The 27,190-nt window shown below is 56.4% G+C and overlaps 12 protein-coding genes across 12 annotated transcripts; 5 read left to right on the top strand and 7 right to left on the bottom strand.

Annotated features, from left to right (window-relative positions):
• Positions 1 to 155: 155 nt before the first annotated feature.
• Positions 156 to 963, bottom strand: B0H18DRAFT_1114895 (multicopper oxidase-domain-containing protein; the record flags this gene model as incomplete). Its single annotated transcript, XM_048033179.1, has 5 exons — positions 156 to 265; positions 333 to 418; positions 471 to 538; positions 593 to 775; positions 841 to 963. The coding sequence occupies 5 exons, from the start codon at positions 961 to 963 to the stop codon at positions 156 to 158; spliced, it is 570 nt and encodes a 189-aa protein (XP_047898216.1).
• Positions 964 to 1,004: 41 nt separating this feature from the next.
• On the bottom strand, positions 1,005 to 2,602 carry B0H18DRAFT_1114896 (Cupredoxin; the record flags this gene model as incomplete). The annotated part of the gene is made up of 9 exons (XM_048033180.1): positions 1,005 to 1,157; positions 1,222 to 1,453; positions 1,506 to 1,621; positions 1,671 to 1,910; positions 1,985 to 2,020; positions 2,081 to 2,119; positions 2,177 to 2,218; positions 2,389 to 2,444; positions 2,497 to 2,602. The coding sequence occupies 9 exons, from the start codon at positions 2,600 to 2,602 to the stop codon at positions 1,005 to 1,007; spliced, it is 1,020 nt and encodes a 339-aa protein (XP_047898217.1).
• An 800-nt stretch (positions 2,603 to 3,402) lies between these two features.
• Positions 3,403 to 5,391, bottom strand: B0H18DRAFT_979700 (uncharacterized protein). Its single transcript, XM_048044410.1, has 11 exons — positions 5,326 to 5,391; positions 5,068 to 5,263; positions 4,874 to 5,002; positions 4,678 to 4,760; positions 4,604 to 4,651; positions 4,307 to 4,431; positions 4,146 to 4,246; positions 4,008 to 4,061; positions 3,881 to 3,952; positions 3,597 to 3,815; positions 3,403 to 3,493 (listed from the first exon to the last, which is right to left on the bottom strand). Exons 2-11 carry the CDS (start codon positions 5,233 to 5,235, stop codon positions 3,464 to 3,466), a joined length of 1,029 nt encoding a protein of 342 aa, XP_047898218.1. The 5' UTR covers positions 5,236 to 5,263; positions 5,326 to 5,391; the 3' UTR covers positions 3,403 to 3,463.
• A 749-nt stretch (positions 5,392 to 6,140) lies between these two features.
• On the top strand, positions 6,141 to 8,415 carry B0H18DRAFT_979713 (UDP-Glycosyltransferase/glycogen phosphorylase). The gene is made up of 11 exons (XM_048044411.1): positions 6,141 to 6,232; positions 6,293 to 6,449; positions 6,506 to 6,671; positions 6,723 to 6,923; positions 6,977 to 7,057; positions 7,110 to 7,156; positions 7,209 to 7,446; positions 7,506 to 7,592; positions 7,661 to 7,780; positions 7,833 to 7,903; positions 7,960 to 8,415. The coding sequence occupies exons 1-11, from the start codon at positions 6,157 to 6,159 to the stop codon at positions 8,279 to 8,281; spliced, it is 1,566 nt and encodes a 521-aa protein (XP_047898219.1). The 5' UTR covers positions 6,141 to 6,156; the 3' UTR covers positions 8,282 to 8,415.
• Positions 8,416 to 8,776: 361 nt separating this feature from the next.
• Positions 8,777 to 11,186, top strand: B0H18DRAFT_1082772 (uncharacterized protein; the record flags this gene model as incomplete). The annotated part of the gene is made up of 7 exons (XM_048031585.1): positions 8,777 to 9,143; positions 9,194 to 10,004; positions 10,058 to 10,213; positions 10,266 to 10,357; positions 10,418 to 10,589; positions 10,645 to 10,813; positions 10,869 to 11,186. The coding sequence occupies 7 exons, from the start codon at positions 8,777 to 8,779 to the stop codon at positions 11,184 to 11,186; spliced, it is 2,085 nt and encodes a 694-aa protein (XP_047898220.1).
• Positions 11,187 to 11,308: 122 nt separating this feature from the next.
• B0H18DRAFT_545789 (surfeit locus protein 6-domain-containing protein) lies at positions 11,309 to 12,970 on the bottom strand. Its single transcript, XM_048038545.1, has 5 exons — positions 12,773 to 12,970; positions 12,611 to 12,700; positions 12,097 to 12,558; positions 11,693 to 12,045; positions 11,309 to 11,633 (listed from the first exon to the last, which is right to left on the bottom strand). The coding sequence occupies exons 1-5, from the start codon at positions 12,890 to 12,892 to the stop codon at positions 11,432 to 11,434; spliced, it is 1,227 nt and encodes a 408-aa protein (XP_047898221.1). The 5' UTR covers positions 12,893 to 12,970; the 3' UTR covers positions 11,309 to 11,431.
• Positions 12,971 to 13,191: 221 nt separating this feature from the next.
• Positions 13,192 to 14,359, bottom strand: B0H18DRAFT_979720 (uncharacterized protein). Its single transcript, XM_048044413.1, has 2 exons — positions 13,654 to 14,359; positions 13,192 to 13,597 (listed from the first exon to the last, which is right to left on the bottom strand). Exons 1-2 carry the CDS (start codon positions 14,342 to 14,344, stop codon positions 13,326 to 13,328), a joined length of 963 nt encoding a protein of 320 aa, XP_047898222.1. The 5' UTR covers positions 14,345 to 14,359; the 3' UTR covers positions 13,192 to 13,325.
• Positions 14,360 to 15,462: 1,103 nt separating this feature from the next.
• On the bottom strand, positions 15,463 to 16,363 carry B0H18DRAFT_979725 (putative ring-box protein 1). The gene is made up of 6 exons (XM_048044414.1): positions 16,183 to 16,363; positions 16,079 to 16,106; positions 15,966 to 16,016; positions 15,835 to 15,905; positions 15,696 to 15,781; positions 15,463 to 15,643 (listed from the first exon to the last, which is right to left on the bottom strand). Exons 1-6 carry the CDS (start codon positions 16,276 to 16,278, stop codon positions 15,631 to 15,633), a joined length of 345 nt encoding a protein of 114 aa, XP_047898223.1. The 5' UTR covers positions 16,279 to 16,363; the 3' UTR covers positions 15,463 to 15,630.
• A 94-nt stretch (positions 16,364 to 16,457) lies between these two features.
• B0H18DRAFT_545931 (tubulin binding cofactor C-domain-containing protein) lies at positions 16,458 to 17,846 on the top strand. Its single transcript, XM_048038546.1, has 5 exons — positions 16,458 to 16,592; positions 16,649 to 16,797; positions 16,852 to 17,322; positions 17,374 to 17,505; positions 17,567 to 17,846. The coding sequence occupies exons 1-5, from the start codon at positions 16,529 to 16,531 to the stop codon at positions 17,735 to 17,737; spliced, it is 987 nt and encodes a 328-aa protein (XP_047898224.1). The 5' UTR covers positions 16,458 to 16,528; the 3' UTR covers positions 17,738 to 17,846.
• A 456-nt stretch (positions 17,847 to 18,302) lies between these two features.
• B0H18DRAFT_545958 (uncharacterized protein) lies at positions 18,303 to 20,057 on the top strand. The gene is made up of 4 exons (XM_048038547.1): positions 18,303 to 18,428; positions 18,493 to 18,575; positions 18,628 to 18,950; positions 19,003 to 20,057. The coding sequence occupies exons 2-4, from the start codon at positions 18,501 to 18,503 to the stop codon at positions 19,853 to 19,855; spliced, it is 1,251 nt and encodes a 416-aa protein (XP_047898225.1). The 5' UTR covers positions 18,303 to 18,428; positions 18,493 to 18,500; the 3' UTR covers positions 19,856 to 20,057.
• A 763-nt stretch (positions 20,058 to 20,820) lies between these two features.
• Positions 20,821 to 22,208, top strand: B0H18DRAFT_1114904 (uncharacterized protein; the record flags this gene model as incomplete). Its single annotated transcript, XM_048033181.1, has 3 exons — positions 20,821 to 20,895; positions 20,951 to 21,279; positions 21,332 to 22,208. The coding sequence occupies 3 exons, from the start codon at positions 20,821 to 20,823 to the stop codon at positions 22,206 to 22,208; spliced, it is 1,281 nt and encodes a 426-aa protein (XP_047898226.1).
• Positions 22,209 to 23,076: 868 nt separating this feature from the next.
• B0H18DRAFT_1114905 (uncharacterized protein) lies at positions 23,077 to 25,959 on the bottom strand (the record flags this gene model as incomplete). Its single annotated transcript, XM_048033182.1, has 13 exons — positions 23,077 to 23,391; positions 23,442 to 23,505; positions 23,563 to 23,891; positions 23,947 to 24,087; positions 24,143 to 24,278; positions 24,346 to 24,465; positions 24,522 to 24,670; positions 24,731 to 24,753; positions 24,810 to 25,188; positions 25,243 to 25,423; positions 25,479 to 25,550; positions 25,605 to 25,725; positions 25,782 to 25,959. 13 exons carry the CDS (start codon positions 25,957 to 25,959, stop codon positions 23,077 to 23,079), a joined length of 2,208 nt encoding a protein of 735 aa, XP_047898227.1.
• Positions 25,960 to 27,190: the final 1,231 nt, after the last annotated feature.

Here is a 27,190-nt window from a genome sequence, read left to right on the forward strand (position 1 = left end):
TGTATGTCCACGTTCGTTCGGACGCACCGGGTACCTTCCTCCCTATGCAAGAAATACACCCATAAGTACAGCTACAAGCAGCGTGAGTCTATCGAGGTCGTCAGTATTCGAACCAGCCATCTCTGGTGCGTAGCAAGTCGTAAGCACAGTCACGCCTATTTTCCGCACATGTCGAGCATGTACTGCGGGATCCGGAACTGCGCGCTCTTGGCCGGCAGGATGTTGAACTGGAAGAGCAGCCCGGCGGCCATGTGCCATTGGATGTCTACGGCGGCGATCAGCACTACTGTGGACGCCCTGCTAACGGGGCGAACAAGATGGACGGGACTCACGACAGTGGAAGGCCCAGTAGCCCGGGTTGTCCGCGACGAAGCGGAGGATCATCCAGGTGTACGCTGGGATGACGACCGTGTCGCGGCTGTCGGTCGAGTCGTCAGCTAGTATTCCGTTGTACGATACATTGTGCTCACAGCATCGGCGTGGTGTTGTTCGGCGTCTGGCCTTGCCACCGTCCGTCGCCACCGTCCATGATCCAGAACTGCAGGTTTCCCAATGACCACGCCACTCTTAAACCACATAGCCCGCGACTCACCTTGTACCCGTGCAGGTGGAACGGGTGGTCCCCGTCGTCGAGGTTGTCGATGATCATCTCCACCACGGACACGTCGTTCACGGTCGTCATCAGCTGCGAGCCGTCGAAGTTGGACGACCCCGTCGGCGTCGCGTTGCCCAGGTGGCTGAAGAGACTCGACGTGTTGTTCAGCGGCTCCCATGACTACCCGCCATGCGAGTCAGCACGAGCCGGAGGCACACGAGGGAGGAGAGGAGAGGGGCACGCACGGTTTCGTTGATGAATGCGAGGTACTTCGAGGTGGACTCGTCTTGACCCGCGGGATATTCCATCGCCATCGTGAAGTAGACGGTGCTATCGCACCAAGTCATCACCACGAGCCAGAAATGCATGTTGAGGTACGTACAAGGTCGGATCTGGCACTGGTCTGCCATTAGCGGGCACGAGATCGGTTCGTCCAGCTCTCCAGGCGAGCCGCTCGGGGCGCAGGCGGGTTATCCAGGAGGGCCACGTCTGGCATCGCGTCGCCGTCCACCCCGTACCGGATGACGCCGCGGATCTCGGTCTGGCATCCCGGGTTGTCGTACTAATGGCACCGAACCCGTCAAGTCAGTAGCCCGCATATACATGAAGAAGAGAGAGAGACGCACCGTGAATTGGGTGGTGTCGAGCGCCGCGCGCATCCAGTACGCGCCCGCGGTCTGGTTCGTCCTGAGGAGCACGGAGTAGCGCTGTGCGACCGCAACGGACACGCTGGAGACCTCGACGGGCTCAACGGGGGTGCCGTCGCCCTCGATGACGGTCAGGGTGTGCCCGTCGACGGAGAACGCGAGCGGAACGAAGGTACCGGGGTTGATGATGCGGAGTCGGTATGTCGTGTCCCTACATATTGCATCTTAATCGACGAACATAAAGAGACACAAAGTGGACGTACGGCTGGAGGGTGAAGTTGAAGAACGAGGTGTTGTGCGAGCCGTATTGGCCTACGCCGTTGATGGTACCGCCATCGGGCACAGGCTCATTACCGGGCGTGCCGTCGATACCCCCAGGCTACAAATCACTGAGTCTTTTGAGCGCTGGTTCAAGGCATACAACCTACGATGAAGTAGTACTCCAATAGTTCCGGGGAGAACCGTGGTACAGGTCGGAAATCTGGATGACCAGGTCCTCGTCGTATGCAGGCACGGACTCGTTCCGGCCGTGTACCACCACTGCCAACGGAACCAGGCACGTCAGCACGTTCGTCCGTCGAATCGAGACTAAGATATCGGCGGACTGATCGACGGTCCGCCGTGAACGAGGAAGAGGACTTACGCGCGCCGGTGATGCCGTCGGTGTACTGCGTGTCCGCGTCTGCGCCGGTGCCTCACCGTCAGTATGCGCGGACCTGAAGCAGACCAAGGGGAGACGCACGGGCGTGCCACCATGTGCTTCCCATCCAGTTGTCAACTGCCGGCGGTCGTGTGAGTGCGAGTATAAGGCGGCGCGTGACTGCACAGGGCAGCTTACCGTGAAGTTGTAGACCATCCACTCGCCCGGGGGATCCCACTGCAGGGGAGGGCGTCGGTCAATGGACCGAAAGAGCAGCAGACAGATGCGCCCTACCTGTGTGATGGCGTCGGTGCCGTCGTAGTAGTTTGTCCGTTCCTATCAGTGTTTGTCCGTCAGCATCGACAGCGATGTCCATCGAAAGCCCATGCGTAATCTACTGACTGGAACAGCCCGTGCCAGTGAATGCACTGACAGCAGAATCACCAATCAGTAAGAAGTCCGAGGACAGGAGAGGCCTACGTAGCGTTGGGCAGTTTGTTCGTGACGTTCACGACGATCCTGTCGTCGACGTTGGCCTCGATCGTAGGTCCCGGATACATCCCTGCGAACAGATTCACCACAAACCCAGCGCGCGGGTCGCCGGATCGGCTCACCGTTCACGACGAGCATCAGCTTCTCCACCCCGTCTGGCGCACCCATCGCCTCCTCAACCGCAAAGTCGTAATACCGCGTCGTCGGTGGCTCGTTCACAAGGCTCATGTTCATCCAAGACGCACTGAGTCGGGCGTCGACACCGTCGAGAGCACCGTCGAGTCTCCAGAACCGACGCCAGAATGTGGTGCCTCAGCCCAGACCGAGCCCCAGCCCAAGCGCGAGTGCAACAGATATGACCGCCGTCGTCGCGAGTGTGGCCGCTACCCAGAAAAGCGGCGCCATCGCGACGTGGGTCGCGGCGGGGACAGCAGACCAGGGCCCGTGAGCCGCTCTTTTCGATGGGCGTACCAGCTTTTGAGTCGGGCATCCTGACGTATGGATGGGCAGCGCTGCTGGGTGGAATCGTAGCGCCATGCGGGGGCGGCGAGCGAGTGTTTAAGCGTCACCGGGAGTTACGGCAATAAAAGGCGAGGCGGTCAGTACGGTAACCGCATTATAGTCGGAAATGAGGCGTCACTCACAGTCGCGATCACACACCGACGGGAACCTGCTGTAAGCCGCGACGAGCCCAGTTACGCTCTGCACAAGCGCGAGAGCGTCCAGAGTGCACGAAGCGTTCGAGGTAATGAGGATTGACGCGGTGCGGGGCCTTTGTCTTCAAATCCCCCACCCTCGATTGGAGGACGAACGTGCGAGGACGTAAATATGGTCCTCGATAGAGATTTGATGGGATCTCGAAGGAGGCGCCTCGGCAGGAAGCGTCCGCGAGCGGCGTTCCACGAACCTGGCTGGACGATTTCATAGCATGTCACGAGCTTCCCACCGCACGCCAGTTCGAAGCGCAGATACTCGGACGCCGCACCACATGACAGGGCATGCTCGGTGCGAGACTGAGTAAGACCGCAACGCCGCCACGCACCAGCACCCTGCTGCAGACCCGTCAGCCAGTCGAGGGGGCATTACTCACTAGAAAGCCGGCGGGAGAAGCGCCGTGCTCTGGACACCGGCGTGCACAGCGGAACGCGGATAGTATTACACAAGTACGACCTATACAGCACGCCGGTTGCGTCAGTAGCTTACATCCTTCGCCATACCACACCTCCGCGTCCTCCTCAGTCAAGGGAACAGCCCGGACCCCAGGACCGCCCAGCCCCGCGCCCGGAAGGCCTTTCCCCTTCTCTGCAGCGGCCGCCCCGAACACCGACGGCACCGGGATGCCACAGCAGTCGCCCCACCCGACCTCGCGCTGGCCCGCCCCGCCCATGTCGGCATGGGCGTGGTCGTGGCCGCAGTGCGCGTCGTCGTCCTGGCCGGCTCGCTGCGCGGAGGCGGCATCGGCCCGTCCCATGCGAGGATCGAGCCGAAGAGGAAGTGCTGCATGACGGGCAGCTTGCCTAGGACCTCCGCGAGGTACATCTTGATCATCCCCGAGTTGACCTTGTCCCAGGTCTTGACCTGGTGCGGACGTTAGCCTGCTATGTGCGGCGAGCGGAGGCGACCAATGGCGTACCGCGGATATGTCGTCGAGCATGGGCGAGTGCCATCGCAGCGAGGCTGACTTGACCTGCGTGTGGCGCACGCGGCGCGTAATCAATCAAAGGCTCATGGAGGCGAGAGAGGGGCGTGGATCGTGTGGCACGCGACGTACAGAGTTGATGAATTTGATACAGGCGAAGTACATGTAGTACTTGGAATACTCATCCACGATGTCGGCGTCATGAATGGACTTTGGCTTGATATACTTGTGTCCTATGACCGAACACGTCCAGTGAGATCTCGACGAAGATTACCGGAGGTGGAAACCACGACCTCGCAGTTGCGCAGAACCGAAGAGGAACGGCAAGAAATGGTAGTCGTCGAGACCCCAGACGCCATGCGAACCCGCGGGCTCCAGCCAGTACGTCGATTGCAGGACTCGCATGACCTGCACGTATCTGCGAAGCATGCCAAAGTGAGCACCGAATTCAAATCGAGTGACGAGACCGAAGAGCAGTCGGCTGTTTCTAGCCTCTTCCACCCATATAGCGTACACCCTTCTCGCAGATCGCTTGTCCAGAACAGTGGCGCTTTCCAAGGAGAATTCAAGGCTCAAGACCGGAAACGCACCTCCAAAACACCCTGATAACGAGAGCAACATGATCACTATCTGCACGACTCCCAACCGTTCCAGGCAGATCAACCAGCAGAGGAAGTTGAGCTCCATGCCGCTGCCATAGTCGATACGCGTCCTATTGCCCCATGCTTCACCGAAGTAGACCGCAAGCTCGGGATCGCTGCTTCCGGCAGGTTTGGGAGTTTGGTGTGTAGGGACGGAGCAGCCTGGTAAAGCGATAGGTGAGCGTGAGCCCTTCCACAGTGCAAACCTCGCTCGCTCACCTCCTGGACCTTGTCATAGAACGTCCTAAAAGCCGGGTTCCCGAACCGCGACGCCTTGTTGTCCACAGGCGGGGTCGCCCGCGCGATCTCCTCCACCCCGTCCAGCACGCCCAACACCGCCTTCACCCCCTACACCCCGCACGGAGGAGGCTGAGTTAGCCTCCAGGTACGCAGAAAGACAAGTACTCACGCACGGGAGACTCGGAACACTCGTCCGCGAGCTTCACACCCACGACGGCGTCGTTGAGGGTCTGGATGTACGCGACGATGTCTTGGTGTGCCTGGGAGGCTTGGAAGTGTTCGAGCTGTTCCTTGAGTAGGATCACTTTGCGCGGAGGTGTGAATGAGCTTGAAGCAGCCATGGTCGACGTGAATGAGAATGCTTGCCAGTGTGTGGCTCAGCCGCAGCGCTCAGGCATCCGGGCGCTTACATACTGTACCGATTGCTTAGGCGCTTGTTCGGATTCCCAACCCGATCCTAAACGTCCCCAGTTGCTTGGGAGTACAGCCAGTATTTATTGGCAAGCTTATGGGGACATACACAGCAATTTACGATGACGAAAACAACTTCATGGCATACGAGAGGGATAACAAGAGCACGAAGAGCCGAAGACATGGCGAGGCAATGGATACAATCATCAATGGAGGTGGGTATCCGTTGTAGCCTTTGCGATCACATACTATGTACTCACTCAAATATCAAACAGAGCGTGCTTGTCGAGTGCCAGTACTTGTTGAATCGTCACTTGAAACGTTGCCGTTGACCGGTGACCACCACGGCCTCCTTAAGACCTCCGAGCCAGGCCTGGTCGAAAGCACAGAACGACATCAGTGATTACCATACGGTGGTGCGACAGATACACAATGATGCGCCGTCGTCGAGGGCAGGACATGGCGTCTCATAAGACGCTTGTCGGCTTTTACATATGGTCTGCAACGGAGACTAGGCCTCTCATTTCCCATATGAGAAGTCACGCTGATCCCAGTTTGTGCACTCACTGGCTCTTTGCAGACATTATTATAGCAACCGTGGACGTCGTCGATGATAATGAGGATCTACCTACTTTCCACGAGACCCCAGTGCTCCGTCGAGGAAGTTGGTAGGCCTACAACTTAAGCTCACTGTGACTCCACAGACACGGCGTTCATGCACATGCTTCATGCTTCATAAAAGTCGCTTTTGACAGCAGCCTACAATCTCAACAGCTGCTGTTCGCTCGTACGACGTATATATTTCACGCTGTGCACCTCAAGCTCGCCAGCTCCCCCTATTTTGCACTCTGATGGTTGATACTACAGGTTCCTCGGAGTCAGTACCGGCCTCGAAGCACATCATCTTTTTTGTCTACAATGCCTGGGGTGAGTGTTGGAATGTTGCGGCATCGTGCATCTTATAATTTTTACAGCACCCTTCTATAGGTCACCACCGACCGCTCTGTGCGTTCGCAGCGAGAGTGATTAAAGCCCAGCGGCTGTACATCACCTATCTAGTCCCTGAAAAATTCGTCGACCGCGTGTATCAAGAGCTCAGGCGTAACTTCGAGCCGGAAGAGACAGAACTCTTGAGTCTCGTGCGGTAAGCGTACGATCACAGCATTCGATTACAGTATACTGACAGCAGGTCGACCCCAGTGTTGTAGGCCTCCCGAACAAATCTAGTAACCCTCTGCACCGCGACGCTCTCGACGAAGGCTTCGCGAAGTCGTTCGGCACCCTAGTGAGAGGGGAGCGGATTACGTGCCCCTCTACAGGGATCACTCACGCCTCTCTGCCGCACATTGACTGTGTCATCCTCGACGTGAGCGACCTGTAACACTAGAGAGTAATTGCGACGTTGACACGATCATAGATCTATGCAAAACAGCCTCTGGACTTTGTCAGGGAAACCGGCCTCAAGTCCGTGAAGATCCTCGTCTGGTACTCAGCAGCCGCAGCAGCTCTTCTCTCCTTTTACGGCCCTGAAAGGACGGGCGGAAGAAATGCAGCGTTTTCTCGAGTCCACGAGGAAGTCAAGCGTAGTGGACGCCCGCTTCACCAGGTCGCTGCTGAGGTATCTACGCGTTGTCACATCCCTTCCTCGTGCGCGACCAATATGTCCCACAGGCCTGTCTTGCTTGCCCCGGCTCAGTGATAGAGATCCCAGGCTTGCCTCCGATGTACGACTATGAACTCTTCCCTCAGGAAGTAAGCATGCGTCGAAACAGCGAAGGGGCTCCGGTGCTCACAGTCGCGATAGGTACCCTTTAGAGATATGATCGCTGTCATGTTTTTTGACACGTATCAGTACGTTGGGCGCGGATTTGTCTGGTGCGAATTTGACTCTAATGGAGAACAGGACGCTCGACGGATGCGACGGTGTCATCTTGTCAACTCCAGAGTGCTACGAACCGGAGACGATAGATGCTGTCAGAAAGTACTACAATGAAACGTCACGCAGCATCTTCGTCTGTGGGCCGCTTACCGCCTCTAGCTCGCGGGCCACGGTCTCTGAGGATCAAGGTCCTCAAGCCACAGCAGTAGAGCAAGTGTTGGATCGGGCTCTTCAAGAACGCGGGAAGGGGTCCCTGCTCTATGTGCGTGCTGCTTAGACAACATGCGTGAGTTAGGCGCATCTCACGTTCCTTGCGCGCAGATTTCTTTCGGATCGCTTTTCTGGCCTCCCGCGCCAGAGAGACTTTGGGCCGTCTTAAACGTCGTGATGGAGTTGGGCATACCCTTCGTACGCTATCCTGTGTCCGCCAACGGACAACGAATGACCGATTTCCGGACACCGACTATTCGTTATAGATCATGGCACATGCCTCAGGTTTGGCCGCCGTTCCGGACGCAGTCAAGCAGAAAGTGGATGCATATACGTACGGCATGATGTCCCGCTGGTGTCCGCAGCAGATGATCCTGGCTCATCCGGTACGGCGAATTTTCACCCTTTCCAGTGCGATGGCTGACCGACTCCGCGCAGGCTACAGGGTGGTTTCTAACTCACGGAGGACACAACAGTGTCGTCGAGTCGATCAGCCAGGGTGTGCCTATGTAAGTACAGTCCCCTGCCGTCCATTCCGGTCCTCTCATAGCATCCTGCCTTGTAGGATTTGCTGGCCACATCACTACGACCAACCCACTAACGCGATCCATCTGAGCTGCAATCTCGACATCGCGTACGAGCTGTTCGAGGTCCGGACCGAGAACGGTTTGAGGCCCATCCACCGCACCGGAAGAGCACCCGAAGCTACTGTGGAGTCAGTAAAGCGGGAGGCGAAAGAGGTTCTGCAAGCGGCATTTGGTGAGGACGGGGAGCGCAAGCGGAGAAACACGCAAAAACTTCGAGCAGCCCTTGGAGAGGCGTGGACGGACAGTGGTCGGGCGACAAAGGAGCTGCGAGCTTTCCTGAGTTCACTGGATGATCAGTAAACAGTACTGGAGTAACATTGAGGATGTGTATGTACACGGCGCACGCCAGACGGTATACATAATTCGACTTGTTAGTGACCAGTACTTACAGTAGTGGTTCGATCTTGCATTGAGTGATGTTTATTACACCTATACTAATGTTGTTATCAACCCTTTATCGCAATAGTAGCGCCCATAACTTACCCCGCACTACCATCCTTCTCGATTCCGGCTGGCTCCTCCTTCCTACAGCACCGCGTAGTAAGTTTGAGGACGCGCCCACAGGTTAGTGGACTCTCGGTGACCGTCACTCGTGCAACAGGTCGGCGCCCAGGGGTGATCAGCATTGGATGCTCACACGCGTACGGACCAACGCTAACGCTGGCATCGACTCCCGAACAGAGGTGAGCTATGCCAAACCAGGCTTGTGACTATCCTCAATGCGATCCAGGTTTGAAAGGACACGAACTGTATGACATGTCTGGTTCGGAGGATGGGCGGGGACCAGCGGCTCGGATGCACAGACGGAAGACGAGTAGAGAGGAGGACACGAACGACTTCAAGTTCCCTAGATCGCAAACACCGCCTGGAGGTCTCGCAAACGGGATGGACGGGGTGAATGGGGTGAACGGGCATGCTAATCTTGAACTTCCACCATCGCCCTCCCGCACACGCGTCGTCTCGAGTCCGTCGACGAACGGGATGCCGTCGTATCTCGACCCACCACCTTCCGCGGGCCACCAGCGCACGACCTTCGGCGCGCCCCGTCCGTTGAGTATGGTCAATGGATCCTCTCTACCGCCTCGCAGACACCAACCTCCAGCCATGCGCCAGTCCTTATCCTTGCCGGGCAACTCTCACTCGCGCGCTCGTTCGATCTCCGGTCCCTTCTCCCCCGCAAGCCCATCCCCCTCTCATTCTCATTCCCGGCAGATGGACCTCCGACAGGCAAGCTGCCTGCGTCCGCCACAGCACCGGAGATGCGTACGAAGGAGAACGGCATCGGCCCGTCACCATCCATGTCCTCGCAGGCCCATGCTCGGCGGCATTCGCGCATCCACTCGCGCAACCTCTCAGTCTTCTTCCCTCGTCCTGGGACATTACCCTCGACAGCCATCGCCGAGGATGGCGCGCAGGAGATTGCATATGGAGGACCCCCGGAAGGCGTACCAATGCCTTCAGCCTCGCCTGGTCCTGGCAACCGGGAGTTTCGACAAGGGTTCTCATTCGGCGGACGAGCTCCACTGTCTGCTCCTGTACACCCTATGCCTTCAATGGGACCCTCGTCCTCAAACGGAAACTCGCGCAGAGGCCACCACCACAAGCATTCGCTCTCCCATAGTTTCTTCTCTTTCCTGGAACCCGGTACCAATCAAGACGAGCTCCACACCACTCCAGCGCCGGTACCTGTGAGCCCATGGATGCCGATCTCGCCGTTCCCCCATGAGACGTATGCCGACGAGAAGCATGCACCTCTGCTGAACGGTCATGCAACCCGCGACCAGAGCGCACCGGAGAAGGTTCGAGCTTTGCCGAAGATCGCGCCGGAGGCTGTAGGCGTAGCCGTGACCGAGTTCCTGCTCGGTGTATGGCTATGGATTACAGCGCAGCAAGTGGGCTCGCTCGCGTGCACAGGGCTGGGGTACTGGATCGTATTCGACGCGTTCGGCGTCGCCTTAGGACACATCGTGCCAGGATACCTGGCGTCACCTTCGATGCAAGCCCAGTACCGGAGACCTTTCGGGTGAGATCTTTTAACTTCTGCGTTGAGAGATACTGACAGGTTGGATTGGGCAGCAATGCGCGCCTGGAGACGGTGGTCGCGTTTGCTCAGTCAGTCTACCTTATCTTTGCGTCTGTGTACGTCTGCAAGGAGACCGTCGAGCATCTCCTGCTCTCGTCCGGAGAGGGACATCACCATCACAATGGGGATGAAGTACAAGAATTCTTCGGGTTCGTACATTCGCGTGGCATCGCGAGCTGTCAGAGCTGACGTCTCTCGCAGCGTCGACTTCCCTTTCTGGCTGCTCCTCATCACCCTCGCCTCGCTGCTCACGACAACATTTGGCTTCAACAATCATTCGAAGCTGGTTAGCAGTACGTGCATAGACGGGTACAACAACGGTGATATTCTGACTTGGTTCTGTGTTTTGCTAGCTGCGGGGAACCATATCCCTCCTTTGACCACATATTTGCCCTCCCGCTATCGTTACTTCGCGTCGTCACTAACATACCCTCCTCGACTAATGAACCTCCTAACAAACCCATATACACTCGCACCCATAGTCTTTTGTATGGTCCTACTCGTAGGCCCAAGTTTCATCCCTCCGTCAGTACCTCAGATCCACGTTGTGATACCTGTCACTGATTGACGCAATGTGCAGCTGGCAGCACCGGTTCTTCGATCTTGTCTTAGCAGGATTCGAAACGGTTGCCACGTTCAGCATTGCGTACTCGGCTGCGGTCGCCCTCGGCGCCGTCCTCCTGCAAACGTCCCCCGCACGAGGGCTCGCCGGGGGGCGCATGGAGGCGTTCCTTCGAGCCATGCGCGAGGTCTGTCCTCTCATACCCGGGCTCGCATCCGTCGCTGACTACGCTCTCGCCACAGATTGAACGCCATCCGCAAGTCGTGCACCTCCCAGCACCTCACATCTGGCAGCTCACGCCGAATCTCACGCTCCCCCAAGAGCACTGGATGTATGCGCACCACCCCGTGTCCGCCATCGACACGAAGGCCCAGGGCCCGGCGCAGTCGCTCGTCGTCACGCTCGAGCTGCACGTCCGGCAAGACCTCGACGACGACCAGGTGCTCGGCCTGACGAAGTGGGCGTGGGAGCGCTGCTCACATGCGCTGCACTTCGGGTCGAGGGGTGGCGAGGGCGGCGAGGCGGAGGCGGAGGTCACCGTCGGCATAGTCAGGGAGTGAGCTTCGCGGACCTGTGCGTGCGTAATGGGTGATAATGAGTAGAAGGATACGCTGCGTGATTTGGGCTTGGGTGTTCGTTTTCTTGTATTTATAGCTTTCGGCACTTCGTGTATATAACTCACGTACGCTCCTTGAATACCGATAGGCAGACAACGCGGACTGGGCCAAGACCGGCAATAAAGTGTAGCATTCGACATGACACGGCGCATACGGTCATACAGAGGGAGGGACATGTGGGGAGGTCCTTACTTTTTGCCTTTCGCCGGAGCCTTGTCTTTGCCTTTGCCTTTGCCGAAGGACTTGCCCTCGAATCCTGGGCGAGCTTTGTTCTTCGTCTTGCCGGCCTTGCCCTTGTCGTTCCGTCGCTCATGGCGCGAGGCGATGTTGTCCGTCCGCTTCTTCTGCTTCGCGGCCATGCTGGTGGCGAGCTGCTCCTTCCGCTGGTCCCTGCGATTCGACTAAGTTCGGCACACCCAGCGGGAACTCGAAAGAGGACATGTGCGCACCACTCCTTCTTGCTCTTCTGCTTCACCTTGTCCTTCCGCTTCGCCGCCTTCTTCAGCCGGCCCTCGTCGTCGTGCACCTTCACGCCCTCCATCCGCGCCTCGGCCTTCTCCCACTTCTCGCGCTCCTCCAGCGCCTTCCGCTTCTCCTCGGGCATGGACGCCGCTTTCTCCTTCCGAGAGGCGAGCTGCTCGAGTGCCTGCGACGGGTTCGACGAGGTCTTGAGATGCGCCTTCTTGCTGCTGTTGGAGGAGCCGGCGACGGCGGAGAACGCGATGCTGGTGAACTTGGCCTTCGGATCGTGCAGGTGGCCCGCCTTGGATGAAGGCCCCTCATCCGGCACGAGCAGTTGGGTCTGCGAACCGTCAATAAAAGACTTTCTCGTGCCACCGTGAGCTGTACGCACCTGGGTGGGTGGGCCCTTGTCCCGCGACTGGTCCTTGTCCTTCCCCTTCTTCCCCTTCATCTCCTCCTCTCTGCGGATCTTCTCCTTGGTCTCCTTCCGCCGCCGCTCCCGCATCGCCGCCCGCTGCCTGCGCCGCTCCTCGAGCAGCTCGTCCCTGCTCCCCGCCTCACCGTCCCCGCCGACCTTCGGTCCCCTCCGTAGCTGGGCCATGCGTGCATGCAGCTTTTCGCGCAGCGCCTCGATCCCGCCGGTCTCGGGCATGGGCACCATGTCGTCCTCGGACTCTGCTGCGTCCTCCCGTAGGTCCATGGGCTCGTCTACGTCCATCCCGTCCGAGCCGGACTCGGCGTCGGCCTGAGAGGCCTTCCGCTTGCCCTTGCTCTTCGCGCTCGCGGCATTGTCGGACGCCTTCAGACCCTCGTTCTGGATGTCGAGGATGGTTTTGTGGTTTGCGGGGTCGAGCTGGGGCGCACGTCGTCATGAAAAACTTCAGCGACGCAGCTTTCCGACACACCTTCTCTTTCTTCGCTTTTTTCGACGCCTCCTTGATGGCCTGCTTCGGCGCCTTCTGTTTCTTACTGTGCTTTTGGTATTTGGAGGCGATCTATCCCAGAGAAGAGACGGGTGTTGGCTCGCGCTCCCGGGCTTGTCTCAAGACAGGCTGGAATGCACTGACCTGCTCTTCGCTTTGCTCCTGCACTAGGTAATACCTTGCCGGAATAAGCTTCAAAAGAGTTTCGAACGTTTGGTTGTGCCTCTCGAGAGATGCCCTCAGGTCTGCCGCTGGTGTGGGCATGTCCACTCGGATAACCGTTGAGTATATGGTGGGAGGAGCGGGCGAGAGGTCGATAGTGTTGGTGGTAGGTACCAGGAGCCTCTCTCGGCCCTCATCAGATCTGACGCGCGCCAGGAATTTCGTAAGCGCCCATGTACGCTCCTCAGCACTCTACCGCACTTTAAGTACCGTATGTACCAAATCATTATGACAATGCTCCGCTCGAGCAGTGCCACTGCACCTTTGAGGATCTCAAACCATGCTACAATGCCCTGAGCATCCAGTACAAGTCAACTCACGATTGTCGAAGCAGATAGATGGTGTCAATGAATATTTTGTGGTGGGTGGCCAACGCGGAAAACGGTAAGCATAAGCACTGGTACAAGTGCCTGCAACGAGCAGCAAATTGTATAGAGCGACAAGAGGGGAGTAAATGTGACGATGACGGATGCAACTATGGTGGGTGTGAGTCTGCTACACTCATTGATCGGCCTTTACGAGGTGGATTGCGACGCAGCACGGGCTTCTCGGAGCGTACAACAGGTGGCTCTGCCTGAGCACTGGCAGTAGCCTTGGGCCGCTCATCTGGCATGCGACTTCCACTGGCACAATGTCCTTGTTCAAGGCGAGGCTGAGCTGAGTCGTGGACAGTGGCGAGGCCACTGAGGCGGGCTGGGACAGGCTCCCTAGCAGTGCCAGGAAGAGGACCGGGAACCGTGCACCCATCTAGTACAGCAGACACATTAGAGACTCGGAACGTAAGAAACGATGTACAGACTCACCAGAGCTGAAGATCGTAGCAGTACCATCAGCAGCGGCATGGCTGGCCATAGAGGCCTGCCCATCAGTCTCCGTATCGTCCGGGGCTGCCGGGATGGCTACCTTGCGGCGAGGGCGAGGCCTACCCTGCTGCGTAACATCCGTTGCTCGGTGGCCAGCACTGGCCACCTCCTTGCGACCAGCTGCAGCCGCGCCGGCATCCTCCAACTTCCGCAAGGAGTGTGCAGTTGTCCCGCCTCGCGGTTGCTTCCCTATTAGGCGGGAGTTAGCAGCAACAACCTGCTGCTTGCGCTTTGCCTCCTTCCTCGCTGTGCGAGACGCGGTTTGCTCCTCCAAACTCACAAGCCCCTCCTGAGCCAAACGTGCCTCCTCCTTCCTCGCTAAGTCCTCACGCTTCCGCTTCCGCTCTAGCTTCTTCCGCAGGACTTCAATCTCTTGCTCCTTGAGTCGGAGGAGTGCGTGATCGCGCTGGACTTGGTCCATGCATGCCTGTGCGATGACGCGTAGCTCGTTGGCCTGCTCCATGAGAACGGTACGGGAGGCATAGGGAGGAGGAGGAAGAGGTAGTCCGGCAAGAATAAAGCCAACCGGTTGGCCTGAGAAAGGGAGACCTGTGTTCATGGTGTCGTAGCGGTAGTAGGCGGGGATGTTCGTAAAGGTTCGAAACCCCCGGTGCGTCGTACGTACGGTCATATATACCCCCCAATGGGTCACCTTCCAAATATGGGGGTACACCATCCCCAAGACAGCACGCGCACCGACTTCCATATTCGGTCATACAATCTCCCAATATGGAAGGTGACCGATTGGGGGATACCGAGGCATCCCATCGGTGGTTTAACGTTTAGGTAAGCTTCAGTCTCTGGTTGGCTCAGGTTGCAGCGACTATTTTGTGTGGTCATCTATCAAGGCACGCACATAACTTGAGTTCTTTTCATTCCCGAATTGTATGCGTGCCGGTAAAGCTCCGCAAATTGGGATCAGTACTACCAGTGCAAGTTATGTAACACATCGTCGACTTGATTGGAGGTATGGGCCTTTGTGCGCTGTGCAATCGTCCAGATGGAACTGCAGGCTGATACGCAACTCACGGAGCAGGGTCTCGGATGTCCACCATCAGTCGCCACGGAATGTCTGCGCTCGCAGACGTACCAAGTATCTCACTTGGGTTCAATGGCGGCACAAACAGAGCCAACAGATGTCTGCGAGAATGCGATGCTTTAAGCACTCAATAGAATCCAGCGCCACTACCCCGAAGTATTCTTCAGGAACCGTCGCACGCACGCAACGTCAAGTTCAAGCAATGTGTTAGATGCCTACATACGTCAATTAGAGACTCGAAATCAGTGCTCAGGTAAGAGCCACAGGTATCTGCAAGCGACGGGACACTCACGAGCACTGGCTAGAAATGTGTTTAACAATTGTCACACCGACACAGGGCGGTAACCGCTTGAACATCTATCAGGGACGGTCGTCCCCGTAGGGGCCATCCGAGATCGTCTGGATACCAGCAGGACATTGTGTGAATTGACAGAGTATCTGCCAAATCCGCTAGGTCCCCTTACTCAGCGAACAACTCCCAATCGTAAATCTTGACATCAGTGTGCAGCAAAGGCATATGCAACCAGTGTCTCACCTAGTTCGCTAGCCCACCATATCTGCTTAAATGTAAGAAGGCTGCTTCCATCTGAACGGAGAGAACATCATGTAGTCCATCGAATCAGGCGGTGCATGCCCCAGCATACCTACGAGATTGCAGGGGTGGGGGTGTTATCGCCAGACACGAATCCTGAACTGCATTGAGTGGATCTTGCGGACAGTAGGCATACGATCGTTTGCGGAACCACAGGTCAGTAGACGAGATACCCACCGAGTAAGGCGATGGCGCATGATATACATTTGTGGTACCGGATCAGCTGGTGCGCGAGTGATGTACAAAATACAAAGCGTAATATCTAGAGACAGGGATATGTCTGCATTTACCGACCGTACCTAAGAAACCATCAGAACTTGGAGCCACTGCGAAGAGAGTGGAACAACGTACTTCTGCAGCTCCCACTCTCGGTTGTCCAACGGGCAGACGTTCCTCGTTTTCAGCCACCGGGAGATGCAGTGGAAGTGGAATGCGTGCTATGATTGTATGTTGAGCCATGGTTGTTCCAGCCGCTCGTCGTGATACTCACGTTACAGATACCCCATGCAGCGTTGCATTCCTCACTAGTGGCTGATACTTGGTTGGCTTGACAGTCGATGCCTGATACCAGTAATATGTTAGATGCCGAAGACAAGGATAGGTGTGAGCATTTCGACGCACAGAGATCCATGATGTGGTTCCTGCAGATGGCGCAGTTGTCGACAACAATGTCTACAAAGATCGCGCTTCGTCAGTAAGCTACACACGACTAAGTGACACAATAGCCTACGCACCCCAAGCCCACAACGAAACAGCATTCCACTATCATCCGAGGAACACATATGGCCACTGCTTTAGCATCGCTGTATGTCAGATATCTATCGAACAACGCGCGTACCTTCTTCACCTCGAATCGCTTCTTCGCGTCGCCTTTGTCGACGGCCTTGCCAGTCGAGGTCGCTGGGGGATCGACATCCATTTCAGCATCAGCCATCGTTGATTCCTGTAAGTCTGTGGTAGTCCCAGAGATATGGAGGGCTAACGATGCGACGACGATGGAGGACGTCGAGGCGAGCAGCGAACCTGTGTAAGCGCCGCAAGCGCGCCCCTTCATGTGTGTGACGGTGTAACGGATGACCGTGACCGAGTACCGCTCTGCCACTGCTCGGGTTGCGCTGAGACCACTCTGGTAGGGACAGCCCTTCACATGCTTCACATCTACCCATTATTTGCCACAAGTCGGGATGGACAAAACGAACCAGGAACTTAGCCAGGAATTCTACATCCATTTCAATGCGGCGCAATCTGGTCTGCTACTCTACGTATCGGCCTGCAGGACTATTCCTGAAATGCGATCTCGACAGAACTTGCGTCACGGGCCAACGAATTGAACTTGGGTAGCACAGACTCGAAAGCACTACAGCAGCTATCAACCGACTTCGCTAAATTGAGGAAGGAATTAACGGACGCCACGAGCTTCCTGCCAAGTTATGATCAGAGACAATGTGAACTGGTGAGTCCGTTCAGTTACCGTCAGGACTGTAGACGAGTGCTCAGCTTTTCTCAGCGACTAAAGGAAGTCGAGGGGTCCCTAGAGAAACTCAGGACAGCCGCTGCACCGAAGCCGAAGTTCGCGTTTAAGCGCAAAGCGAAGACATCTACTACATCTCCATCGCCATCGTCTACCTCGTCCGCCTCGAAAGTTGCGCCCATTACTTCAGCACTGGTAGATGTCTCATCAAGCACTCCCTCAAGCTTCGCTGGCGTGACACTATCTGGCCGTAGCCACGAGTTCCTCGACCTGTCCTCTCTCCCACCTGTGGTTTCCGCTACGGATCTCATCATTTCTGATCTGGACCACTGCGTGGTGTACATGCTCTCAGAGACCCGTTCCAAGGATGGCGTTGCGCGCGATGTCAAGATTACCGCTCTCCATGCGCGTAATATCAGAAACAGTGTATTGATCATGCCCGTCATCGACGGTAGCGCACTGCTCCACGATCTCTCGAGATGCGTCCTTGCTCTCGGCTGTCATCAGGTCTGTGCTCGCCAGTCTCCACTCATTTCAGGTCGACTCATACGATGCTAGTATCGCATGCATAGTTCGACGCAGACGGACGTCTACATATCCCTTGCATCTAATCCGATCATTGAGCACTGCAAAGGGATCCGATTCACCAAGTATCCTCGATATCTTCACAGCGCCGGCGATGAACTACCGGTGCGTTCCTTCGTCGATTCTATTTATCATGATAAGAACTGCTCACGCATCACCATGTCAGAGTAACCTAGCGGTGCAAGATTTCTCCCATATACGCCCCACTCCCTCGCCGAACTGGTCCAACCTTCCGGAAGGCTCTATACCACCAGAGGAGAGCTGGCCAAAGCACGGAGACTCGGACAATGTCGAGGTTGATCGTGTCCTTCAAAGACTACTGCCGTCCAGCACATAATTTCCATGGGTCCAGGTGCATTGTGGCCCGGAATCTTCGGTTGAGCTTCCGCAATAGACATGGCGATGCAGGCGGCATTGCATTTCACGTTGCAGGGTCCGTGAGCGTCCATCGAACCTGTACTTCGATTGTCTGCCATTCGCGACGTGAACAGGAGGCCGATATCGCAACTTTGTCGACTTGGCCATCTCGAAAAATGAACCACGGTGTACCCTTTCATGTACTTGTTTCGCCTTACATCCACCATTAGTCGGAAGGTGCATCGCCGCGCCCTTAGGACCCCTTCCGAGACGGTACAAATCATGCGGAATCGAGTTGACAGAACCACGACGGTAAACACCAGGTCAGTCAGCGCATTGTCTGTGTCAGCAAAGGGTTCTGATTTTGCTTGCGCGCGCTCAGCTATTGTGGGGGCATTCAAAGCCAAGTAATAGTGAGACGGTATTGCCTCGAAATTGTCGCGAGAGATGCCGATGAGGGTTGACATTGATTTGTCAACGACACGGACATGCGGTACTCGACTGGAACCCGTCGAGAGCTGGGATGGAGCTGAAAACAAATGTGCCTTCGAGAACGTAGATCGAGCGCTGGAGGTCTCCAGGAAAGGTAGTATTGGGCATAGCCTCAGTTGATGCACGCAGCACAGCCAAATCTGCCACGCGTCATGGGTCACAAAAGGCTCTGCTCTGCGGTGAGGTGACTCACACATAGCAATATAAATACAGATGACTCATGAGAATGATGTTGTCTCTCAGTATTCGGTATGGGTAACGCAGCCAGTGCAGATGCGCACAGATTGCCTCTAACCGAAGACATACTCCGGGTCATCCTTGAGCAGGTCTGTCTCAGCTCGTGTTGTCGTTGTGAGTTGGTGACTGAATGACGAGCAGATTCCTCGTGAGGACCTCAAATCCGCGTCGCTGGTCAACCGCGATCTCGCCGCTGTGTCGCGTAGCTTCATCCTTCGACAATTCGTACTGAATCTAGCGCACGAGGACAAGTGCCAGCGCAGGCTGGATACGTTGCGTCTATCGACAAGTGTCTCCCAGTATGTGAAGGAGCTATCAATCGTAGGCGATCTCGCGCACAAAAGGTGGTGGCAATATCTCGCGGAGGTTGAAGATGGGCCGGTGACTATGCAGGTCCAGGCTCTTGAAGAACTCCAACAGCACATACAGAACGGTATATTCAAGGCTGGGCTCAAGCGTGTGAGGTGAGCTCCATGTTACGATTGTCGACTGTGGACGGGCTTATCATTAGCTCAGGTGGGATGCTGGCCTGGACATGCCGGTCGCCTTGATAGAAGCTATACAAGTAGCATTCCCAGAATGCAGCTTCGTACTCGAGAAATACGCAGGCTCAGCCCTCCCGCCTATGCCCACTCTCGTATCGCTCACGGCAACCGTACACTGCCACGGCGATCCTCTTCTCAATTTTCAGCCCATATTGCGTCATGCAACGGGACTGCGTACTCTGCAGATCTCAGCATACAACCACACAGGCTGCGTCGTACGCGGTTATACAGAGGCCGAATTTGCAGCCCTCCCGAAACCATTCCTGACGTATGACCCGTCACAGCCGGTTTGCGGAGGCAGTGGTCCGATGCTTCAAGACCTGGTCCTGGAGCGTTTCAGTTGGAGCGTGGAGGGTGCCGTCAGCTGTCTCGAGCAGATGTCATGGTCGCACCTGCGCAAGCTGGAGCTACGTCGCCGCGATTCCGTCCCACTTCTCCAAGCCTGTGTCCCTGTCAGTTCTAACATGCCATTCCTCGAGGAATTTGTATACACGACGTGGTACGGAAGCGAAGAGACCCGTGCTGACATTACGCAGGCGCTCCAAGACTTCTTATCGAGTACCTCGGGACTTCAGGTTTTACACGTGGAAGGACCTCATCATCCTTTGGTCTCAACCATCGTCGCGCACCACGGGGAGACCCTGCGTTCCCTTGTGCTGCACGATCACGAACGTCGCGATGAGCCCCAGCGAACGACACTGACTCTGGGGGGCCTTCGGCGATTGGGCGAGAAGTGTCGCTCACTGCATCATCTCGGAATCGACGTTGATGCGGACTACACTGTTTCTCACACAGACTCAGAGGTGACTCTCCATCAATTCTGATCAAAACTAGGGTCTGACATTGTGGACGTACAGGCGGAGACATTGACGACATTCATCAACTCCGCTGACTACTTCCCTGCTCTGCGCAAATTGACTCTATACACGCTGCTGGGGATAACCAGGCTACCCAGCGCCTCGCAGGATGATCTCCGTATGCTGGACCCCTTAGCGTACTCAAGGAACATGTGCCCTTCATGTTGATGCCTGACGTCGGCGACATCGCTGGCACTCCTGGTCCCAGGACGGGGAAGCTGGACTCAATCGTCGCCAATATCGGAGAACAGGACAGGCTGATGGGAATTGGGCGCCCTGCAGGTAAATTCTCTGAACCTCATGCTCTCGAAATACACTGATGGAGCCTGGTAAAAGGCTGGGTAACCTGGGAGCGGAGTAATCGCTTCAAGATGACACTAGAGAGGGAAGTCGATGGTCAGCGCAACCACCTGATTAATGCATCGTGGACAGACGGCTCTTCGTTTGTCTTTGAGCGCACCCCAATAGCGTGGATGGTCGAGCGCGGCAACAAGTGGGTGGAAACAGAATACTTGGAACCGCCCGAGAGCGTGTCCAGATGGCGGTAGACACATTAGGAGGATCCTTACAGTAATCACGTCCGGCGAGCACTGACTATCAAGCCGGCGCTGTGTCCGGTTTCTATTGTGTATGAACGCTCCGTCTGACACCACCTCAAGAACGATGCAGTGATACTTAGTTGAACAACGGCTGCTTACCGCCGCATCAACGCGGTCGGCTCAAATCACTCTGGATCATCTCTGGCATGCATAGCCACACTGCTTAGCGTGGGGTGGCAGGTCTTGTCTTGTCATCGTCTTGTCAGTTGACCGCCATCATGGCCACAGTCATAGGCTCCGCCGATTTCAAGTGATTCCTGTGAGGCAGTGCAAGTATGGATGTTCTAACTGGAAGGAACCTGACCCTACTATCCCAGGTAGATACATCTTCTCATGGGTAACGCATCAAGCACCAATACGCATAGGTGGCTTCACTGTGAGGACGTACTTCGTCTCATCCTTGCGGAGGTACGTCCAGGTCTGATCGCATGCCATGTACACCATTGAAGCCATCTACACGCAGATTCCCCGTCCAGACCTCAACTCTGCATCTTTGATCAGCCGCGACTTCGCCGTCGTAGCGCGTGGCCTCATCTTGCAGCGATTCGTGCTGGATATATCAGATGAGAACAAGTGCAAGCGCAGACTAGACACACTGCGTTCATCTCCGCACATTTCTGAACGTGTCACGGAGCTCGCCATTGTCGGCGAGCTCACACGGAAACGGTGGTATCATCATCTAAAGGAACTCGACGACAGTTCGTCTACCGAACTAGAACGAGTCGAATCCCTCGAAGAACTCCAATGTATTATCCAGGGTGGGATCTTCAAAGCGGGATTACAGAAAGTGCGGTGAGCACGACCCCGCTGTCGGTACACATGCACGAGCTCATCACCGACACAGGTGGGATGCTGGCCTCGACATACCAGCCACCTTGATAAATGCAATTCAAGTTGGGTTCCCGGAATGCCGCTTCACACTAGAGAAATACGCAGGTTCGGTTCTTCCCGCTATGCCCAATCTCATCTCGCTTGCTGCAACCGTGCGCTTTCCCGGCGACCCTCTACTTAATTTCCAACCCATTCTACTTCATTCGCCTCGACTGCATAGTCTGCGGATCGCAGCATACAACCGCTCAGGTTGCGTTGTGCGCGTCGTAACACTCGAGGATACTGAAGACGAAGTTCATACCAAACCATTCTTGACGTACGACCCAACAAAGCCGGTCTGCGAGATGGAGATTGGCCCGCGAATCGAGGAGCTTGTCTTAGAAGGCTTCACATGGAGCGACGCGGGGGCTGTCAAGAGTCTCGAGAGTATCTCGTGGTCGCGCCTGCGCAAGCTGGAGTTGACACGCTGCAATGCCATCCCACTTCTCCGCACATGGGTTCTTGTCGGCACGAGCCTACCTTCCCTCGCGGAGTTCAAGTTTGTAGTATGGCTCGAAAGCCATGACGAGCAGACCCGCGCCAGTGCTACCACTCAGGCTCTCCAAAACTTCTTGTCGAGTGCATCGGGACTCCAGGCTCTACACATCGAGGGACCTCATCACCCTTTGGTCTCAACCATTGCGACACATCATGGAGCCATCTTGCGGTCACTTGTACTGCACGATCACGAACGCGCTGATGAGCCTCAGCGAGCGACCCTGACTACACGAGATCTTCGGAGGCTTGGCGAGAGCTGTATCTCGTTGCACCATCTCGGTGTCGATGTTAACGCAGACTACACTGTGACTCAGGACGCGGACTCGAAGGTAACTCACTATGGTCTTCGATGAAGGGTTATTATTGACAACCCGGCGAATCGTGTAGGCATCGACAGATACGCTGACGACGATACTCACTCGACTAACTGCTTCCCTGCCCTACGCAAGCTTATGCTATATGCACCCCTAGGACTCACTCAGCCTTTTCAATCTAGTGGCAGTCAGGCACTGGCACTCAATGCCCGTCTCAACGTACTCAAGGATCATGTCGCCTTCACGATGATCCCTGACATTGGTGATGCAACAGTGCCGCACACTCCTAGCCCGGGAAAACTACACACAATAGTTGTCAATATTGGAGAACGAGACAGATCGATGGGCGTGGGGTATTTTGCAGGTAACTGCCAGTGCATTGTGCATCCTGTGCCACATATCTGCTCACCATCTCCGACACGAAGGTTGGCGCAGTTGGGAAAGAACAACCGCGCACGAATGACGTTGGAGAGGGTGATCCCTAGTCGCCGGAAGTCCATGGTCAAGGTGTCGTGGACAGGCGGGTACTCGTTACACTTTTCGCAAGATGGCGAGCCGATAGCATGGTCTATCGCTCGCGGCAACAAATGGGTGGAGACAGAGTGGTCGAAACCGCACAAGGGCATGTCACGGTGTGGAAGATACGCTAGGTAGAACGCTAGAGTTCGTGTCGAATGCCATTACCACGGCATTGTGCCACTGAGGACGTAGCAAGTTGCGGCACTTGCTCGAGGTTCGGAGGAAAGAGGCGCAATATTTGCTGTGGAAAGGTAGCATGTACTGAGACCACGTCGAATCATACGCACAAGTCTGACAGCCATGTGCCCGAAGGAACAACGGCTGGCCGCTGCTGGCATGGACATCACGATGTACCCATTGGACTGTATATATCTCACCCAGACTCTGGTCATGAACCGACCGACATCGTCGGCAACTGCCCAATCCTGAGCCTCGTCCCACCAAACGGCCGCAGCGTGACGTTGAACGGCTCTCCCGTACACGTATTCGGGCTCTGCGGCGGCCAGTCCGCGTCGCCCGACACCACCGGCCAGTCGATCTCGCATGCGAGCGCGGTCATGGACTGCGGCTGCGCGCCGGTGTCCCAGACGTAGTAGGGAAGCGAGTCGACGCTTTCCTCGTGGAACGCGAGGGTCGAGGGGTCGATAGCGATGTTCCACGGAGCGGTGGGGAGCCAGGTGTGATCGTGCGTGTTGTTATCGTACTGCGAAGGCGTGGGTCAGCCGGTTGAGGGCACACTGCGTGGCATCGTACCTGTGTTAGGTCGGACTCAGGAACATTGGGTAGGGTCTCGATGAACTCCAGTGGGCCAGTGGACCTACATGACCAGCCGCCTTGTCACTACAGAAACGTCGCAGCGGTCGAGTACGCTCACCTCAGCGCTTCCGTCTCGGTGTCATTGTATGCCAGGTCAACGGCGTAGAAAAGCGGTCCGCGATGTATGGCGATGCTCCCGTTCGGACCCTCCTCGATCTGGGTCTGCATGTCAAGGTACAGCGCTACTGTCGTTTCGCCCGTGTCGACGGACACGCTCTGCAGAGCGGTGCTGGGGTCTGGGGACAGCGGGGAGGCAGGCGAGCCGTTGACGCTGATGCTGCTGCCGCTCTGCGCCCAGCCAGGGATGCGGATGTAGAACGTGAAGGGTGCCGTTGAGGTAATTGTAGGAGAGCGCCGGGCCAAATGGATACAGCGTGTCGACCGTAACTGGGACGCATCGCTTGAGCGACCAGCAGTAATCACAGATGGTCATGGTACATACCGCTGGTACTTGTGCCATTCGCAAGAGCTGTGGAGACGGTCGCGGGCCCGAGAAGCGCGTGCACGAGCGAGGTCCCGTTATCAGCGAGCAGGAAGCTGTTCGCCCAGAACTTTGGCCACCCTTGCGGATGGTTGACGGTGCCTAGTCATGACATCAGTCTCTGCTGACTGGCATGCATGAAAGAACGTATGCATACAGCAAGGGTAGTTCGGCTCCATCCCATCACATTGCTGTAGGGCCCGTCCGTAGCCCACGCCCTTCCATCAGTGTGATTCCTCACCCAGATCTGGTTCGTCTGTTGAAGATACTGGTGTCCCCACCAGTCCGGAGTACTCTGTAACGAGGGGAATATTTCTCATCATTAGGTGCGAAAGACGGGAACACGGGCGGAAGGCAAACCTGAGCAGGCAGGGATTATATGCGATCTTCTCGGTAAGGTCCGCCCACTCGGGATTGCCGAGGGTCGCATAGATCATTTCCAGGGAGAACATCGTCTCCACGCTTGTACAGTACTCCGAACTGTGGACGACTCGGGTTCAATACAAACCGGACTTCGGAGGTATGCCTCAACTTACCCTCTGGACGGATCGAGGCCTGCCAGATGTTCGTCCGTGCTGAAGATGCCCTGTGGACGACCGTGGTATTCCCACAGCATGCCAATGCGGTCGTACGTGCTGTCGACGTCGCTCTGCTCGCCGGTCACACGCCAAGCCAACGCTTCCGACTTGAGTGCTACGAGGTCATCAGTGCGTCTGCTTCACCGCCACGCTCGGCGAGACCTCACATTCTCCAACGTTGACGCCGTGGCTAGCGTTCACGCGTGAGCCTTATCTCAGCCGTTCAGCAGCTCTAAATGGACTCACTTGTGCATGCCAGAGTCCGCCGCGGACACCGCTTCCCGCGGAACGTACCGTTATCGACGTAGAAGTCGTCCTTCCACGAGAAACCCTGCTCGCGCGCGGCCGTCATGAGCGAAATCAGCTGCGCTTCTTCTCCGCGCGGGTCGTTGTCGTATAGCCATTGCAGCACGAGCACGAGCTGAGGACGTTTGGCATCGTCAGCGGCTTCCGCCTGCGTTAAAAGGACGCACCTCCTCCCATCTGACTTCCTGGTAGCCGTATTGCTCGCCGAGGTCTTCCGTCCCGAGATCGCCAGTCGCGAAGCGTTCCGCGCATAGGAGACGAAGTTGTGCATGAGATCGTTGATGGCGGTTGCCTGGCTCGGGTCTGCTTCGGCGTGTTGCTGGGAATTCGCGAAGACAGTTAGTGTTGTACATACAGAGTCCGTTCGACGCACAATGAGCCCCAGCATGATCATGTATCTCGGCCAGAGCAGCACAGGGAGCGACGTGTCGAACGGCGGAGGGCCAAAGTTGCCGGACGGCTCCTGCGAGTCAAGCACGTAGTCGAGGAACGTCGACGTGTAGTTGAGGAGCGTCTCGTTCTGAAGCTGGTAAGCGAGTGCGACCCATCCGTTACTGGGCGGGGCGCGATAAGCATTTCGAACCGGTCCACGATGAATGTGTCACTTACTACCAGTAAGGCGCGGCCTCCTGCATTTCGCTGTATTCCAGCGCTCCCCCGAACCAAACAGAATCTCTGACGCTGTGAGGGGCAGATACATGAGTGGGCGAAGATCGAGCAACAATTGGCACTTACTAGCTGAACCAAATTGGCTGTTGAGAGGCCAGACCGTTCGCCTGTACATGGGCCATGTCCAGCGCCCATCCAAGAGGCTTCACGGCTCCGGTCGGGAGACGAGTGTATGATGGATCGAGCACTTCATGCGAAAGCTAATCAGTACCTTGACGCCGATCTTTAGATACAACAACTCACAAGTCGAGTTGTACGAAGCGGCAGCGTACGTGTCGGAGACCCTTGAGCTCAGCAGGGAGAGCGGAGCAAGCCATGCCAGGAGAGGCCGCCGAGCGATATCCAGGAAGCGCATTCTGGCAGTGTCCACGAAGGCTGCTACTGTACCCCAGACGTTCGAGTAACCGCCATCAAAAGCCATTGTCTGCTTTATACCCCCACTCGCCGTCAGAACGGTAAAGGGCTCCGCCTGTGGGACAATCAGCTGCTATGCAGCGGGTGCAAAGTTGGAGGGCCACGGGCCGTGAGAGAAGGCATTGTGGCGGAGGTGAACGGTGCCGACGATCACGAGAATGGTCACAACTTCTGGCTATGGCAGACCTAGCCTGTCGAGAAGGCTGCGAGATGCGCGGAGCGCATGGTCGTTCGCATCTAATGCTCCGCGACGATATCAAGCTCACTCGTGACACGGCGTGCGATTTGCGTTGCCGATCGCAGATCATGTATTGAATGTCTCTCAGGAGTCTGTTGTCGAGCTAGTTGAGGTCTCGTCAGTCGTCTGCAGCCACGCATGCGTGTATAACGCACTGTACTGTTTGCCACTGCTGGGGTATGAGTGCATACGGTAGCCTGTATATACGACCTTCTTCTGATAGTCCCCGGGCGACGGGCCGTAGGATGCGGCTGGTCGACGGAGGCTGTACCGTGCAGGTGTCTTATCAGCGAGAACAGGAGTAGATGGCGTCGTAGCGGATATTGAACAGACCACGAACTTGAGCAGCAGGAGTACCCAGCGCCAACCCTCTCGTTGTCGGTTTGGCAGTTTTCGGAGAGAAATGCGTGCGCGGCTGCGAGAACAACCAACACACACACCACGCAGTCTCCTTGTGCAAGAAGGTCGGATGGTCGACAGTGGACGAATGGCTCAGATAGCGAAAAGACGGCGTAGGGAGAAGGCTCCGGGAAGGCTCTGTGACAGAGCGATAAGGCCGACAGACGATAGCTTACGACTTACTGGTCTTGGGGGCAAAGCTTTCACCCATTTCTCTAAGAGCGCGAAGCCGACGCGTCGTCGATTTGAAAGCGCGAACTTGCGACCACGTAAGTTGAGGCGAGATACGATACTGACGAGCGGACGAGCGGGTGAGAGCGTCGAGCGGGGGCAACACTTCTTTCTTCCTCTCCTCTCCGTCTCCGTTTCTTCCTTCTACTCTTTTTTGAATCACTTCTCTCGTGTTTCCAGAACGTCTCTCGTCCGCGCTGCGTGTACTTAAACTGGGCCTGGGTACCCGTCTCCCTTTCGAAGTGACGCGTCTAAGGCGAGAGGGCTGGGCACAGATCGAAAAGAAATCAATGGCAGGTGCAGTACCGTTTCTGCGGCGCATTGATGGTACAAAAGGGGCTCGATTGTGTTGAGAGAAATAAGGTGAGAG

This window comes from Fomitopsis serialis (genome assembly GCF_022376445.1).
Source record: "Fomitopsis serialis strain Sig1Antser10 chromosome Unknown B0H18scaffold_6, whole genome shotgun sequence".
Taxonomy (NCBI): Eukaryota; Fungi; Basidiomycota; class Agaricomycetes; order Polyporales; family Fomitopsidaceae; genus Fomitopsis; species Fomitopsis serialis.

Coding starts and splice junctions, on each gene's coding strand:
- B0H18DRAFT_979700 (XM_048044410.1), bottom strand. CDS start 5,235: ATGGCTGCTTCAAGCTCATTCACACCTCCGCGCAAAGTGATCCTACTC. Junction 4,062..4,145: donor GTATCAAATTCATCAACTCT/GTACGTCGCGTG, acceptor CGCCACACGCAG/GTCAAGTCAGCCTCGCTGCG. Junction 3,816..3,880: donor AGGTCCTAGGCAAGCTGCCC/GTCATGCAGCAC, acceptor GCCTCCGCGCAG/CGAGCCGGCCAGGACGACGA.
- B0H18DRAFT_979720 (XM_048044413.1), bottom strand. CDS start 14,344: ATGACCGTACGTACGACGCACCGGGGGTTTCGAACCTTTACGAACATC. Junction 13,598..13,653: donor TGCTACGATCTTCAGCTCTG/GTGAGTCTGTAC, acceptor CTGCTGTACTAG/ATGGGTGCACGGTTCCCGGT.
- B0H18DRAFT_545931 (XM_048038546.1), top strand. CDS start 16,529: ATGGACAAAACGAACCAGGAACTTAGCCAGGAATTCTACATCCATTTC. Junction 16,593..16,648: donor TTTCAATGCGGCGCAATCTG/GTCTGCTACTCT, acceptor CGATCTCGACAG/AACTTGCGTCACGGGCCAAC. Junction 17,323..17,373: donor TTGCTCTCGGCTGTCATCAG/GTCTGTGCTCGC, acceptor ATACGATGCTAG/TATCGCATGCATAGTTCGAC.
- B0H18DRAFT_545789 (XM_048038545.1), bottom strand. CDS start 12,892: ATGCCCACACCAGCGGCAGACCTGAGGGCATCTCTCGAGAGGCACAAC. Junction 12,701..12,772: donor AGGAGCAAAGCGAAGAGCAG/GTCAGTGCATTC, acceptor TCTCTGGGATAG/ATCGCCTCCAAATACCAAAA. Junction 12,559..12,610: donor AAAAAGCGAAGAAAGAGAAG/GTGTGTCGGAAA, acceptor CGTGCGCCCCAG/CTCGACCCCGCAAACCACAA.
- B0H18DRAFT_545958 (XM_048038547.1), top strand. CDS start 18,501: ATGGGTAACGCAGCCAGTGCAGATGCGCACAGATTGCCTCTAACCGAA. Junction 18,576..18,627: donor TCCGGGTCATCCTTGAGCAG/GTCTGTCTCAGC, acceptor AATGACGAGCAG/ATTCCTCGTGAGGACCTCAA. Junction 18,951..19,002: donor GCTGGGCTCAAGCGTGTGAG/GTGAGCTCCATG, acceptor TCATTAGCTCAG/GTGGGATGCTGGCCTGGACA.
- B0H18DRAFT_979713 (XM_048044411.1), top strand. CDS start 6,157: ATGGTTGATACTACAGGTTCCTCGGAGTCAGTACCGGCCTCGAAGCAC. Junction 6,924..6,976: donor TTCACCAGGTCGCTGCTGAG/GTATCTACGCGT, acceptor TATGTCCCACAG/GCCTGTCTTGCTTGCCCCGG. Junction 7,447..7,505: donor GGAAGGGGTCCCTGCTCTAT/GTGCGTGCTGCT, acceptor CCTTGCGCGCAG/ATTTCTTTCGGATCGCTTTT.
- B0H18DRAFT_979725 (XM_048044414.1), bottom strand. CDS start 16,278: ATGGCTGATGCTGAAATGGATGTCGATCCCCCAGCGACCTCGACTGGC. Junction 15,906..15,965: donor GAACCACATCATGGATCTCT/GTGCGTCGAAAT, acceptor TACTGGTATCAG/GCATCGACTGTCAAGCCAAC. Junction 15,782..15,834: donor CTGCATGGGGTATCTGTAAC/GTGAGTATCACG, acceptor ATACAATCATAG/CACGCATTCCACTTCCACTG.